Source organism: Aegilops tauschii, chromosome 4, assembly GCF_002575655.3.
Source record: "Aegilops tauschii subsp. strangulata cultivar AL8/78 chromosome 4, Aet v6.0, whole genome shotgun sequence".
NCBI classification, from domain to species: domain Eukaryota; kingdom Viridiplantae; phylum Streptophyta; class Magnoliopsida; order Poales; family Poaceae; genus Aegilops; species Aegilops tauschii.
In genome coordinates this window covers 303561751-303574613 of record NC_053038.3, presented here as the reverse complement: position 1 = coordinate 303574613, position 12863 = coordinate 303561751, and the positions used below count along the sequence as shown (strand labels likewise).

Here is a 12863-nt window from a genome sequence, read left to right as displayed (position 1 = left end):
TCAGGGTGGGTGGAGGAGTAACGGAGGATGCCGACGGGGGGAGGAGCAGCGAGGCTGGAGGTCATCGCGGATGGCCTCAACCAACAGGCAGGTCTGTTCACCCCTCTGCGCCATCTCCTGCTCTACCTCCACCAACGGTGGTTCTCCTTCTTCCTTTTCAGATTTGAGTACGTGTTGTCTCTTGCTATGTGATTTTTTGGCTTTGGAGGTCCGCATGTGTGTCTATCTTCTTGTTTTGCTCCTCTCCCTTTCCTGCCCCTTTCCCCCTCTCCCGTCCAATACTTGTCCCCCTCTCTGTTTACTTAATCTTTTCAGTTCTAAAAACACTAGCATCAGGTGGACTAGCATCAATTAGTACAACGACTAGCATCAATTAGTACAGACTTTCCATTTTACGCAAATATTGTTAATGTAAATATTTTATATCTTATGACATATGCATGTGGCATTTTGATTTTGCACAGTTCAGAGTATTAGAATCAAATGGTGCTAAAAGGAATCTTCCTTTGTGGTCGTTCTGTGTCTAAGAAAGTCATAGGGAATAGGCTCAGGGTTTGATTTTTCTTTTCGGGTTTTGCAGAACAAATGCACGAATTCCTACTGCTCGTATGGCTTCATTCCTCGTCTTTCTCAGTCACTAATGACTTAAGAAATTGCTTGATGCTGGAAGCTACCGGTTTTGTGAAAAGAGTAGAGATAGAGAGAGCCGTGAATCAATAGGCATGGACAAAAAAAGAGCGAAGCTCTATGTTCTGAAATAGAGGCAGAGCAGTAGGTATAGCACCCCTCGAGATATTGCATTGATTGATTCCCACCGTATATACAACTGAACAACTAATTTTTTCTCTATACACTGAAATTGAGCTCATAAAATTTCCTTTATCATGTGCTTTTCCTGCTGCATATCATCGCACTTCTCTTCAATACATCAATGCCACTTCCATAGCAGAGTCCTCCCCAGCCTGGGCGCCGTCGATCTCTCCCCAGCTGCATAGCTTCCTCTGCTGCCGAGTCCAGCGAGGGCACCGTCGATCTCTCCCCAGCCTGGATGTGAAGGCCACTACCAGTTTTGAAGCTGGTTGAGGTGAGCTTCCGATCCATTGCTCCTTCCTGGATGCAGTCATCCATTTTCTTAATTTTGTTACTATAGAGCTAACATGTTTAGTTTACTGATGTGGTTTGGCTAACCCTTTACATATGTGTCATTGAACATAACAGAGTGCTCTTTAGAATTCTTACCTGATTTTACTAAGCTTCTCTATTTATGTCGATATGAAAGATATTAGCTGCAGTATATAGAAAGTTGGTTTGGTATTCAGTTTATTTTCTATGCTTCTTGCTTGAATTCAGTTTACAATTTTGCATTTTCAGTTTAGTTGAGAAGGAAACTTGAATGCTAATTTTCTTTGACTGGTTTAGCTAACATCTTCAAGCCTGACAATAGTTTAAATTTGTACTTTTGTTTCTCTACTTTTTTTCCTCGGCACATCATGCAAGAAGTTTAGAGAGGTGTTTTCTCGTCATTTATATTGTCATGCCATTATACCTAATTTTATTTGCCTTCCTGTACATACTAATCTTTCAAACCCTCTTCATGGTTATCATCATACATCACCTACAACTATATCCATAAAACCGATGAAGGTTGAACACAAGACCTACATAACCTATACGATCAAACAATGTGTTCGTTTGCTCTACTAATACTAGTACATGCATATGCTTACACCAACCATTTTATATACCATTGCATAGGGGCACCTGGCACTATCTACTTTCTAAGCTCTGATGGCCATTGTAGATGGGGAAATAAAGTGAGGCTATACAGGAAGCTGCTCACAAATTTGAGGCATCTCATCGCTACAAGGATGACCTTTGCCACTCAAAGAATGGCAAGACCCTATATGCATCACGTGCAATTATATATACAATTCTTCTTAGTGTTGTTACCTTTCATTCCCAATATTTCTTTTCTCAGTGTTGTTACTTTTCATTTGCAGTATATCTCGGTCAGTTTTGCCAAATAATGGATATATTACGTGGACCTAACATAGGCAATGCCACCCAAGCAGCAAGTAAGTCGATGGCCTGGCAATGGGCAAATACAGGTTCCTAGCTCTTCCTATTCTGTTGGTGATTTGCTTCTCACAGCTCTGGTATCTTTGGATAAATGTAGTATAAGCAATTCATTTGCACCATCGCTGTTACAAGGTTGGGCTCTGACAATCGGCGGTGGTCGCGTGCGGTGGGCATTTCAGGTTTGCCTCCGCCTCCTCATCCCCCCTGCTCTTCACATCTGAGTTGGTTTTAGTTCTCAGTTTTTGAAAGGAGAAAGGAGAGACACCATCCTGCACAGTTTTTCTGTTGAGTTATTTAATTTAGATAATTGCTGCAATATAACCTGACTGCCAGATTCTGTAGCATTTTCTACTCAGACAAATAAAGAGCCAGGTCACACCATTTTATTTACTTCATTGTTTGTATTATATGTAGGAGTTTTGGTGTGGATTATACATAGTTAAATCTGAATGCATATATTATTTCGAGGTAAATTTCAATCCACATACCAGTTGTTAAGAAGTATTACATGATTTTTATTTTCTCAATTGTATGGAAGTGTTAGTTCTTTCCAGGTCTTTTGGAATAAGAGTTGTGCATTTTCTTATTCATGCTATTTGGACCGAATTTGCAGAACCTGTTGGGGATCGTAGCAGAAATTTAAAATTTTCTACGTGTCACCAAGATCAATCTATGGAGTCATCTAGCAACGAGAGAGAGGGGAGTGCATCTACATACCCTTGTAGATCGCGCGCGGAAGCGTTCAAGAGAACGGGGTTGATGGAGTCGTACTCGTCGTGATCCAAATCACCGATGATCCTAGCGCCGAACGGACGGCACCTCCGCGTTCAACACACGTACGGAGCGGGGACGTCTCCTCCTTCTTAATTCAGCAAGGGGGGAGAAGAAGTTGATGGAGATCCAGCAGCACGACGGCGTGGTGGTGGAAGTAGCGGGATCCCGGCAGGGCTTTGCCAAGCGCAAGCAGGAGGAAGAGGTGTCACGGGAGGGAGGGAGGCGCCAGGGCTTGGGGTCCTGCTCCCATGCGCCTCCCCACTATATATAGGGGTGGAGGGGGCTGGTTTCTTGCCCTCCAAGTCCATTGGGGCGTTGGCAAAGGTGGGGGAAAGAAATCCCATCATTTCCCTTCCCCACCGATTGTTATCCCTTTTTTTAGGGATCTTGATCTTATCCCTTCGGGATATGATCTTATTCCTTCTAAGGTGGGATCTTGGTGCGCCTTGACCAGGGGTGTGGGGCCTTGCCCCCACTACCCACGTTCATGTGGGTCCCCCATGCAGGTGGGCCCCACTTCGGAACCTTCTAGAACCTTCCCGGTACAATACCAAAAATCCCGAACATTTTCCGGTGGCCAAAATAGGACTTCCCATATATAAATCTTTACCTCCGGACCATTCCGGAACTCCTCGTGACGTCCGGGATCTCATCCGGGACTCCGAACAACTTTCGGTTAACCGCATACTAATATCTCTACAACTCTAGCGTCACCGAACCTTAAGTGTGTAGACCCTACGGGTTCGGGAGACATGCAGACATGACCAAGACGACTCTCCGGTCAATAACCAACAGCGGGATCTGGATACCCATGTTGGCTCCCACATGTTCCACGATGATCTCATCGGATGAACCACGATGTCGAGGATTCAATCAATCCCGTATACAATTCCCTTTGTCAATCGGTACGTTACTTGCCCGAGATTCGATCGTCGGTATCCCAATACCTTGTTCAATCTCGTTACCGGCAAGTCACTTTACTCGTACCATAACGCATGATCCCGTGGCTAACTCCTTAGTCACATTGAGCTCATTATGATGATGCATTACCGAGTGGGCCCAGAGATACCTCTCCGTCATACGGAGTGACAAATCACAGTCTCGATTCATGCCAACCCAACAGACACTTTCAGAGATACCCGTAGTGTACCTTTATAGCCATCCAGTTACGTTGTGACGTTTGGCACACCCAAAGCACCCTATGGTATCCGGGAGTTGCACAATCTCATGGTCTAAGGAAATGATACTTGACATTTGGAAAAACTCTAGCAAACGAACTACACGATCTTGTGCTATGCTTAGGATTGGGTCTTGTCCATCACATCATTCTCCTAATGATGTGATCCCGTTATCAATGACATCCAATGTCCATAGTCAGGAAACCATGACTAACTGTTGATCAACGATCTAGTCAACTAGAGGCTCACTAGGGACATGTTGTGGTCTATGTATTCACACATGTATTACGATTTCCGGATAACACAATTATAGCATGAACAATAGACAATTATCATGAACAAGGAAATATAATAATAACCATTTTATTATTGCCTCTAGGGCATATTTCCAACAGTCTCTCACTTGCACTAGAGTCAATAATCTAGTTACATTGTGATGAATCGAACACCCATAGAGTTCTGGTGTTGATCATGTTTTGCTCTAGGGAGAGGTTTAGTCAACGGATCTGCTACATTCAGGTCCGTATGTACTTTACAAATATCTATGTCTCCTGAACATTTTCACGAATGGAGTTGAAGCGATGCTTGATATGCCTGGTCTTCCTGTGAAACCTAGGCTCCTTGGCAAGGGCAATAGCTCCAGTGTTGTCACAGAAGAGAGTCATCGGGCCCGACGCATTGGGAATAACTCCTTGGTCGGTAATGAACTCCTTCACCCAGATTGCTTCTTGTGCTGCCTCTGAGGCCACCATGTATTCCGCTTCACATGTAGATCCCGCCACAACGCTTTGCTTGCAACTGCACCAGCTTACTGCCCCACTATTCAAAATATACACGTATCCGGTTTGTGACTTAGAGTCATCCAGATCTGTGTCGAAGCTAGCATCGACGTAACCCTTTACGACGAGCTCTTCGTCACCTCCATAAACGAGAAACATATCCTTAGTCCTCTTCAGGTACTTCAGGATATTCTTGACCGCTGTCCAGTGTTCCATGCCGGGATTACTTTGGTACCTTCCTACCAAACTTACGGCAAGGTTTACATCAGGTCTGGTACACAGCATGGCATACATAATAGACCCTATGGCCGAGGCATAGGGGACGACACTCGTCTTTTCTCTATCTTCTGCCGTGGTCGGGCATTGAGCCGTGCTCAATTGCACACCTTGCAATACAGGCAAGAACCCCTTCTTGGACGGATCCATATTGAACTTCTTCAATATCTTGTCAAGGTACGTACTTTGTGAAAGACCAATGAGGCGTCTTGATCTATCTCTATAGATCTTGATGCCTAATATATAAGCAGCTTCTCCAAGGTCCTTCATTGAAAAACACTTGTTCAAGTAGGCCTTTATGCTTCCCAAGAATTCTATATCATTTCCCATCAACAGTATGTCATCCACATATAATATGAGAAATGCTACAGAGCTCCCACTCACTTTCTTGTAAACACAGGCTTCTCCATAAGTCTGTGTAAACCCAAACGCTTTGATCATCTCATCAAATCGAATGTTCCAACTCCGAGATGCTTGCACCAGCCCATAGATGGAGCGCTGGAGCTTGCATACCTTGTTAGTATTCTTAGGATCGACAAAACCTTCCGGCTGCATCATATACAATTCTTCCTTAAGAAAGCCGTTAAGGAATGCCGTTTTGACGTCCATTTGCCATATCTCATAATCATAGTATGCGGCAATTGCTAACATGATTCGGACGGACTTCAGCTTCGCTACGGGTGAGAAAGTCTCATCGTAGTCAACCCCTTGAACTTGTCGATAACCCTTAGCGACAAGTCGAGCTTTATAGATGGTAACATTACCATCCGCGTCCGTCTTCTTCTTAAAGATCCATTTGTTTTCTATTGCTCGCCGATCATCGGGCAAGTCTGTCAAAGTCCACACTTTGTTTTCATACATGGATCCTATCTCGGATTGCATGGCTTCAAGCCATTTGTTGGATTCTGGGCCCGCCATTGCTTCTTCATAGTTCGAAGGTTCACCGTTGTCTAGCAACATGATTTCCAGGACAGGGTTGCCATACCACTCTGGTGTGGAACGTGTCCTCGTGGACCTACAAAGTTCAGTAGTAACTTGATCCGAAGTACCTTGATCATCATTATTAGCTTCCTCTCTAGTCAGTGCAGGCACCACAGGAACATCTTCCTGAGCTGCGCTACTTTCCGGTTCAAGAGGTAGTACTTCATCAAGTTCCACTTTCCTCCCACTTACTTCTTTCGAGAGAAACTCTTTCTCCAGAAAGTACCCGTTCTTGGCAACAATGATCTTGCCTTCGGATCTGAGGTAGAAGGTATACCCAATGGTTTCCTTAGGGTATCCTATGAAGACGCATTTTTCCGACTTGGGTTCGAGCTTTTCAGGTTGAAGTTTCTTGACATAAGCATCGCATCCCCAAACTTTTAGAAACGACAGCTTAGGTTTCTTCCCAAACCATAATTCATACGGTGTCGTCTCAACGGATTTCGACGGAGCCCTATTTAAAGTGAATGCGGCAGTCTCTAAAGCATAGCCCCAAAATGAGAGCGGTAGATCGGTAAGAGACATCATAGATCACACCATATCCAATAGAGTGCGATTACGACGTTCGGACACACCATTTCGCTAAGGTGTTCCAGGCGGCGTGAGTTGTGAAACTATTCCACATTTCCTTAAGTGTGCCAAATTCGTGACTCAAATATTCCCCTCCACGATCTGATCGTAAGAACTTTATTTTCCTGTCACATTGATTCTCAACCTCACTCTGAAATTCCCTGAACTTTTCAAAGGTCTCAGACTTGTGTTTCATTAGGTAGACATACCCATATCTACTCAAGTCATCAGTGAGAGTGAGAACATAACGATAGCCACCGCGAGCCTCAACACTCATTGGACCGCACACATCAGTATGTATGATTTCCAATAAGTTGGTTGCTCGCTCCATTGTTCCGGAGAACGGAGTCTTGGTCATCTTACCCATGAGGCATGGTTCGCACGTGTCAAATGATTCGTAATCAAGAGACTCCAAAAGTCCATCAGCATGGAGCTTCTTCATGCGTTTGACACCAATGTGACCAAGACGGCAGTGCCACAAGTATGTGGGACTATCATTATCAACCTTACATCTTTTGGTATTCACACTATGAATATGTGTAACACTACGTTCGAGATTCATTAAGAATAAACCATTAACCAGCGGGGCATGACCATAAAACATATCTCTCATATAAATAGAACAACCATTATTCTCGGATTTAAATGAGTAGCCATCTCGAATTAAACGAGATCCTGATACAATGTTCATGCTCAAAGCTGGCACTAAATAACAATTATTGAGGTTTAAAACTAATCCCGTAGGTAAATGTAGAGGTAGCGTGCCGACGGCGATCACATCGACCTTGGAACCATTCCCGACGCGCATCGTCACCTCGTCCTTTGCCAGTCTCCGTTTATTCCGCAGCTCCTGCTTTGAGTTACAAATATGAGCAACCGCACCGGTATCAAATACCCAGGAGCTACTACGAGTGCTGGTAAGGTACACATCAATAACATGTATATCACATATACCTTTGGTGTTGCCGGCCTTCTTGTCCGCTAAGTACCTGGGGCAGTTCCGCTTCCAGTGACCACTTCCCCTGCAATAAAAGCACTCAGTCTCAGGCTTGGGTCCATTCTTTGGCTTTTTCCCGGCAACTGGCTTACTGGGCGCGGCAACTCCCTTGCCATCCTTCTTGAAGTTCTTCTTACCCTTGCCTTTCTTGAACTTAGTGGTTTTATTCACCATCAACACTTGATGTTCCTTTTTGATCTCCACCTCCGCTGATTTCAGCATTGAATATACCTCAGGAATGGTCTTTTCCATCCCCTGCATATTGAAGTTCATCACAAAGCTCTTGTAGCTCGATGGAAGCGACTGAAGGATTCTGTCAATGACCGCGTCATCCGGGAGATTAACTCCCAGCTGAGTCAAGCGGTTGTGTAACCCAGACATTTTGAGTATGTGCTCATTGACATAACTATTTTTCTCCATCTTACAACTGAAGAACTTGTCGGAGACTTCATATCTCTCGACCCGGGCGTGAGCTTGGAAAACCATTTTCAGCTCTTCGAACATCTCATATGCTCCGTGTTGCTCAAAATGCTTTTGGAGCCCCGATTCTAAGCTGTAAAGCATGCCGCACTAAATGAGGGAGTAATCATCAGCATGCCGATGCCAAGCGTTCATAACGTCTTGGTTCTCTGGGATGGGTGCGTCACCTAGCGGTGCTTCTAGGACATAATCTTTCTTGGCAGCTATGAGGATGATCCTCAGGTTCCGGACCCAGTCCGTATAGTTGCTGCCATCATCTTTCAGCTTGGTTTTCTCTAGGAACGCGTTGAAGTTGAGGGCAACATTAGCGTGGGCCATTTGATCTACAAGACATATTGTAAAGATTTTAGACTAAGTTCATGATAATTAAGTTCATCTAATCAAATTATTCAATGAACTCCCACTCAGATAGACATCCCTCTAGTCATCTAAGTGAAACATGATTCGAGTCAACTAGGCCGTGTCCGATCATCACGTGAGACGGACTAGTCAACATCGGTGAACATCTTCATGTTGATCGTATCTTCTATACGACTCATGCTCGACCTTTCGGTCTTCCGTGTTCCGAGGCCATGTCTGTACATGCTAGGCTCGTCAAGTCAACCTAAGTGTATTGCGTGTGTAAATCTGGCTTACACCCGTTGTATTCGAACGTTAGAATCTATCACACCCGATCATCACGTGGTGCTTCGAAACAACGAACCTTCGCAACGGTGCACAGTTAGGGGGAACACTTTCTTGAAATTATTGTAAGGGATCATCTTATTTAAGCTACCGTCGTTCTAAGCAAATAAGATGTAAAATATGATAAACATCACATGCAATCAAATAGTGACATGATATGGCCAGTATCATATTGCTCCTTTGATCTCCATCTTCGGGGCGCCATGATCATATTCGTCACCGGCATGACACCATGATCTCCATCATCATGATCTCCATCATCGTGTCTTCATGAAGTTGTCACGCCAACGATTACTTCTACTTCTATGGCTAACGTGTTTAGCAATAAAGTAAAGTAATTTACATGGCGTTATTCAATGACACGCAGGTCATACAAAAAATAAAGACAACTCCTATGGCTCCTGCCGGTTGTCATACTCATCGACATGCAAGTCGTGATTCCTATTACAAGAACATGATCAATCTCATACATCACATATATTTCATTCATCACATCCTTTTGGCCATATCACATCACAAGGCATATGCTGCAAAAACAAGTTAGACGTCCTCTAATTGTTGTTGCATGTTTTTACGTGGCTTCTATAGGTTTCTAGCAAGAACGTTTCTTACCTACGTAAAACCACAACGTGATATGCCAACTTCTATTTACCCTTCATAAGGACCCTTTTCATCGAATCCGATTCGACTAAAGTGGAGAGACAGGCACCCGCTAGCTACCTTATGCAACTAGTGCATGTCAGTCGGTGGAACCTGTCTCACGTAAGCGTACGTGTAAGGTCGGTCCGGGCCGCTTCATCCCACGATGCCGCCGAAGCAAGATAAGACTAGTAGTGGCAAGAAAATTGACAACATCTACGCCCACAACAAGTTTGTGTTCTACTCGTGCATAGAAACTACACATAGACCTAGCTCATGATGCCACTGTTGGGGATCGTAGCAGAAATTTAAAATTTTCTATGTATCACCAAGATCAATCTATGGAGTCATCTAGCAACGAGAGAGAGGGGAGTGTATCTACATACCCTTGTAGATCGCGCGCGGAAGCATTCAAGAGAACAGGGTTGATGGAGTCGTACTCGTCGTGATCCAAATCACCGATGATCCTAGCGCCGAACGGACGGCACCTCCGCGTTCAACACATGTACGGAGCGGGGACGTCTCCTCCTTCTTGATCCAGCAAGGGGGGAGGAGAAGTGGATGGAGATCCAGCAGCACGTCGGCGTGGTGATGGAAGTAGCGGGATCCCGGCAGGGCTTTGCCAAGCGCAAGCGGGAGGAAGAGGTGTCACGGGAGGGAGGGAGGTGCCAGGGCTTGGGGTCCTGCTCCCATGCGCCTCCCCACTATATATAGGGGTGGAGGGGGCTGGTTTCTTGCCCTCCAAGTCCATTGGGGCGTTGGCAAAGGTGGGGGAAAGAAATCCCATCATTTCCCTTCCCCACTGATTGTTATCCCCCTTTTTTAGGGATCTTGATCTTATCGCTTCGGGATATGATCTTATTCCTTCTAAGGTGGGATCTTGGTGCGCCTTGACCAGGGGTGTGGGGCCTTGCCCCCACTACCCACGTTCATGTGGGTCCCCCATGCAGGTGGGCCCCACTTCGGAACCTTCTAGAACCTTCCCGGTACAATACCAAAAATCCCGAACATTTTCCGGTGGCCAAAATAGGACTTCCCATATATAAATCTTTACCTCCGGACCATTCCGGAACTCCTCGTGACGTCCGGGATCTCATCCGGGACTCCGAACAACTTTCGGTTAACCGCATACTAATATCTCTACAACTCTAGCGTCACCGAACCTTAAGTGTGTAGACTCTACGGGTTCGGGAGACATGCAGACATGACCGAGACGACTCTCCGGTCAATAACCAACAGCGGGATCTGGATACCCATGTTGGCTCCCACATGTTCCACGATGATCTCATCGGATGAACCACGATGTCGAGGATTCAATCAATCCCGTATACAATTCCCTTTGTCAATCGGTACGTTACTTGCCCGAGATTCGATCGTCGGTATCCCAATACCTTGTTCAATCTCGTTATCGGCAAGTCACTTTACTCGTACCGTAATGCATGATCCCGTGACCAAACACTTGGTCACATTGAGCTCATTATGATGATGCATTACCGAGTGGGCCCAGAGATACCTCTCCGTCATACGGAGTGACAAATCACAGTCTCGATTCGTGCCAACCCAACAGACACTTTCGGAGATACCCGTAGTGCACCTTTATAGCCACCCAGTTACGTTGTGACGTTTGGCACACCCAAAGCACCCTATGGTATCCGGGAGTTGCACAATCTCATGGTCTAAGGAAATGATACTTGACATTTGGAAAAACTCTAGCAAACGAACTACACGATCTTGTGCTATGCTTAGGATTGGGTCTTGTCCATCACATCATTCTCCTAATGATGTGATCCCGTTATCAATGACATCCAATGTCCATAGTCAGGAAACCATGACTATCTGTTGATCAACGAGCTAGTCAACTAGAGGCTCACTAGGGACATATTGTGGTCTATGTATTCACACATGTATTACGATTTCCGGATAACATAATTATAGCATGAACAATAGACAATTATCATGAACAAGGAAATATAATAATAACCATTTTATTACTGCCTCTAGGGCATATTTCCAACAGAACCGTTAAAGTCACAGCTAGGATTTTGACCTGGTTATCTGGTTCTGGCTTATAGCACAGCATGGCAGTAGTGTAGAAAAGATCTAAACAGATTCTGAATTAACCCAACTAGACATGGAAACCAAGAACGACCTATCGGCTGGGTCCAGTTCCTCATCTTTGTCTCCGAGCAAAATGATCATCTGGTGACGAACACCTACTCCTTCTCTTCTCTGTATGTGCTCCTCCCTAAAGGAGATCCGGATTCTGTTTCTATTAGCAGCAGATATGTTGATTTGCTACTACCTGAAAAAGTTGTCAATGACACAATAATGTTGAATCTTTCTTTGCTATCTGCATAATCATCTATTATTTTATAGCCTTAGTTGTTAAATGGTGATGTCCAATTACACTTTTTGTGCTGCCACAATTGCTATTGTAATATTTGTAGATTGGATCACCTGCTTTGTTATATGCAGATGCATATGCAGTTATGTATTTATGTTTTCTTAAGTTGTATATACATGGCCTATAAATGATATAGTTGTATATACATGGTTGTATATACAGTACAAGGAGCACTTTGAATCATGGTTGTATATACAATACAGGGAGCAACTTTAATCATGATGCATATGGCCTCATTTTAATTGAATTATGAAGAAGTTTTGCTCTGTTTTGTGTATTGTAATCTGGGGTTTATCTATGTGCTATACAATTAATGGGAATTGCTTTTTTCCTTTAATATTGAAAGCTAGAGAACTGGAGGTAGAGTAATAAAAGCTGCTTCCTTGGAGAGGTTTTTGTGCAGAGTGGTGCATGCATAATATTATCCTCATTATGTTCTCTTTGCATGTTCTATTGTAGGAAGCGGATGCTATCAAGATCATGCCAAAGGCAGAGCATGCCAAAGGGCGATGCTCATTCCCGTTCTTAGTGAGATGGGTTTACTTGATGCAAAGTATGAGCATTGTAGACTCTAGCGAGCTGCTGAAGGTCGACGAGGAGGGCGCCGCCACCACCGTCATCCTGGTCCATATCCACGCGCTGCTCGGCGTCACCAGGTCACCGGCACAATCCTCACGCCCAGGTCGTTCAACATTTTCTTCCGCTTTTGGTGCGTCACATTTAGTCTTTCTTTCCCATTTTACCGTGTTTGCATGGTAAGATGTTTGGTTGGATTTGAAGGTTCGTAGCCTTGGCTCCAAAGCTTCAAGCTCTTATAGAAATTAGAACTGAGGGCCTTTTAAAATGAGTCTTGCATAATAGTGTTTTTCAGCGGGATGCAGAATTTTTGTTTGTCTGATCGGCTATCCTTGGTGCTGATTTACGTACTGATTTCATCATCATATGACTACAATAAAGAAGCTGTGTGTATAAATATTACTAACTGCTGATACTTTGCATCTGTGATTTCAATTCTGTTGGCC

General features: G+C 44.4%; 1 protein-coding gene across 1 annotated transcript; it reads left to right on the top strand.

Moving 5' to 3' along the window:
- Positions 1–1755: 1755 nt before the first annotated feature.
- Positions 1756–12852, top strand: LOC141021303 (uncharacterized). Its single transcript, XM_073496630.1, has 5 exons — positions 1756–1892; positions 2001–2075; positions 2152–2258; positions 2494–2547; positions 12301–12852. The coding sequence occupies exons 2-5, from the start codon at positions 2027–2029 to the stop codon at positions 12598–12600; spliced, it is 510 nt and encodes a 169-aa protein (XP_073352731.1). The 5' UTR covers positions 1756–1892; positions 2001–2026; the 3' UTR covers positions 12601–12852.
- Positions 12853–12863: the final 11 nt, after the last annotated feature.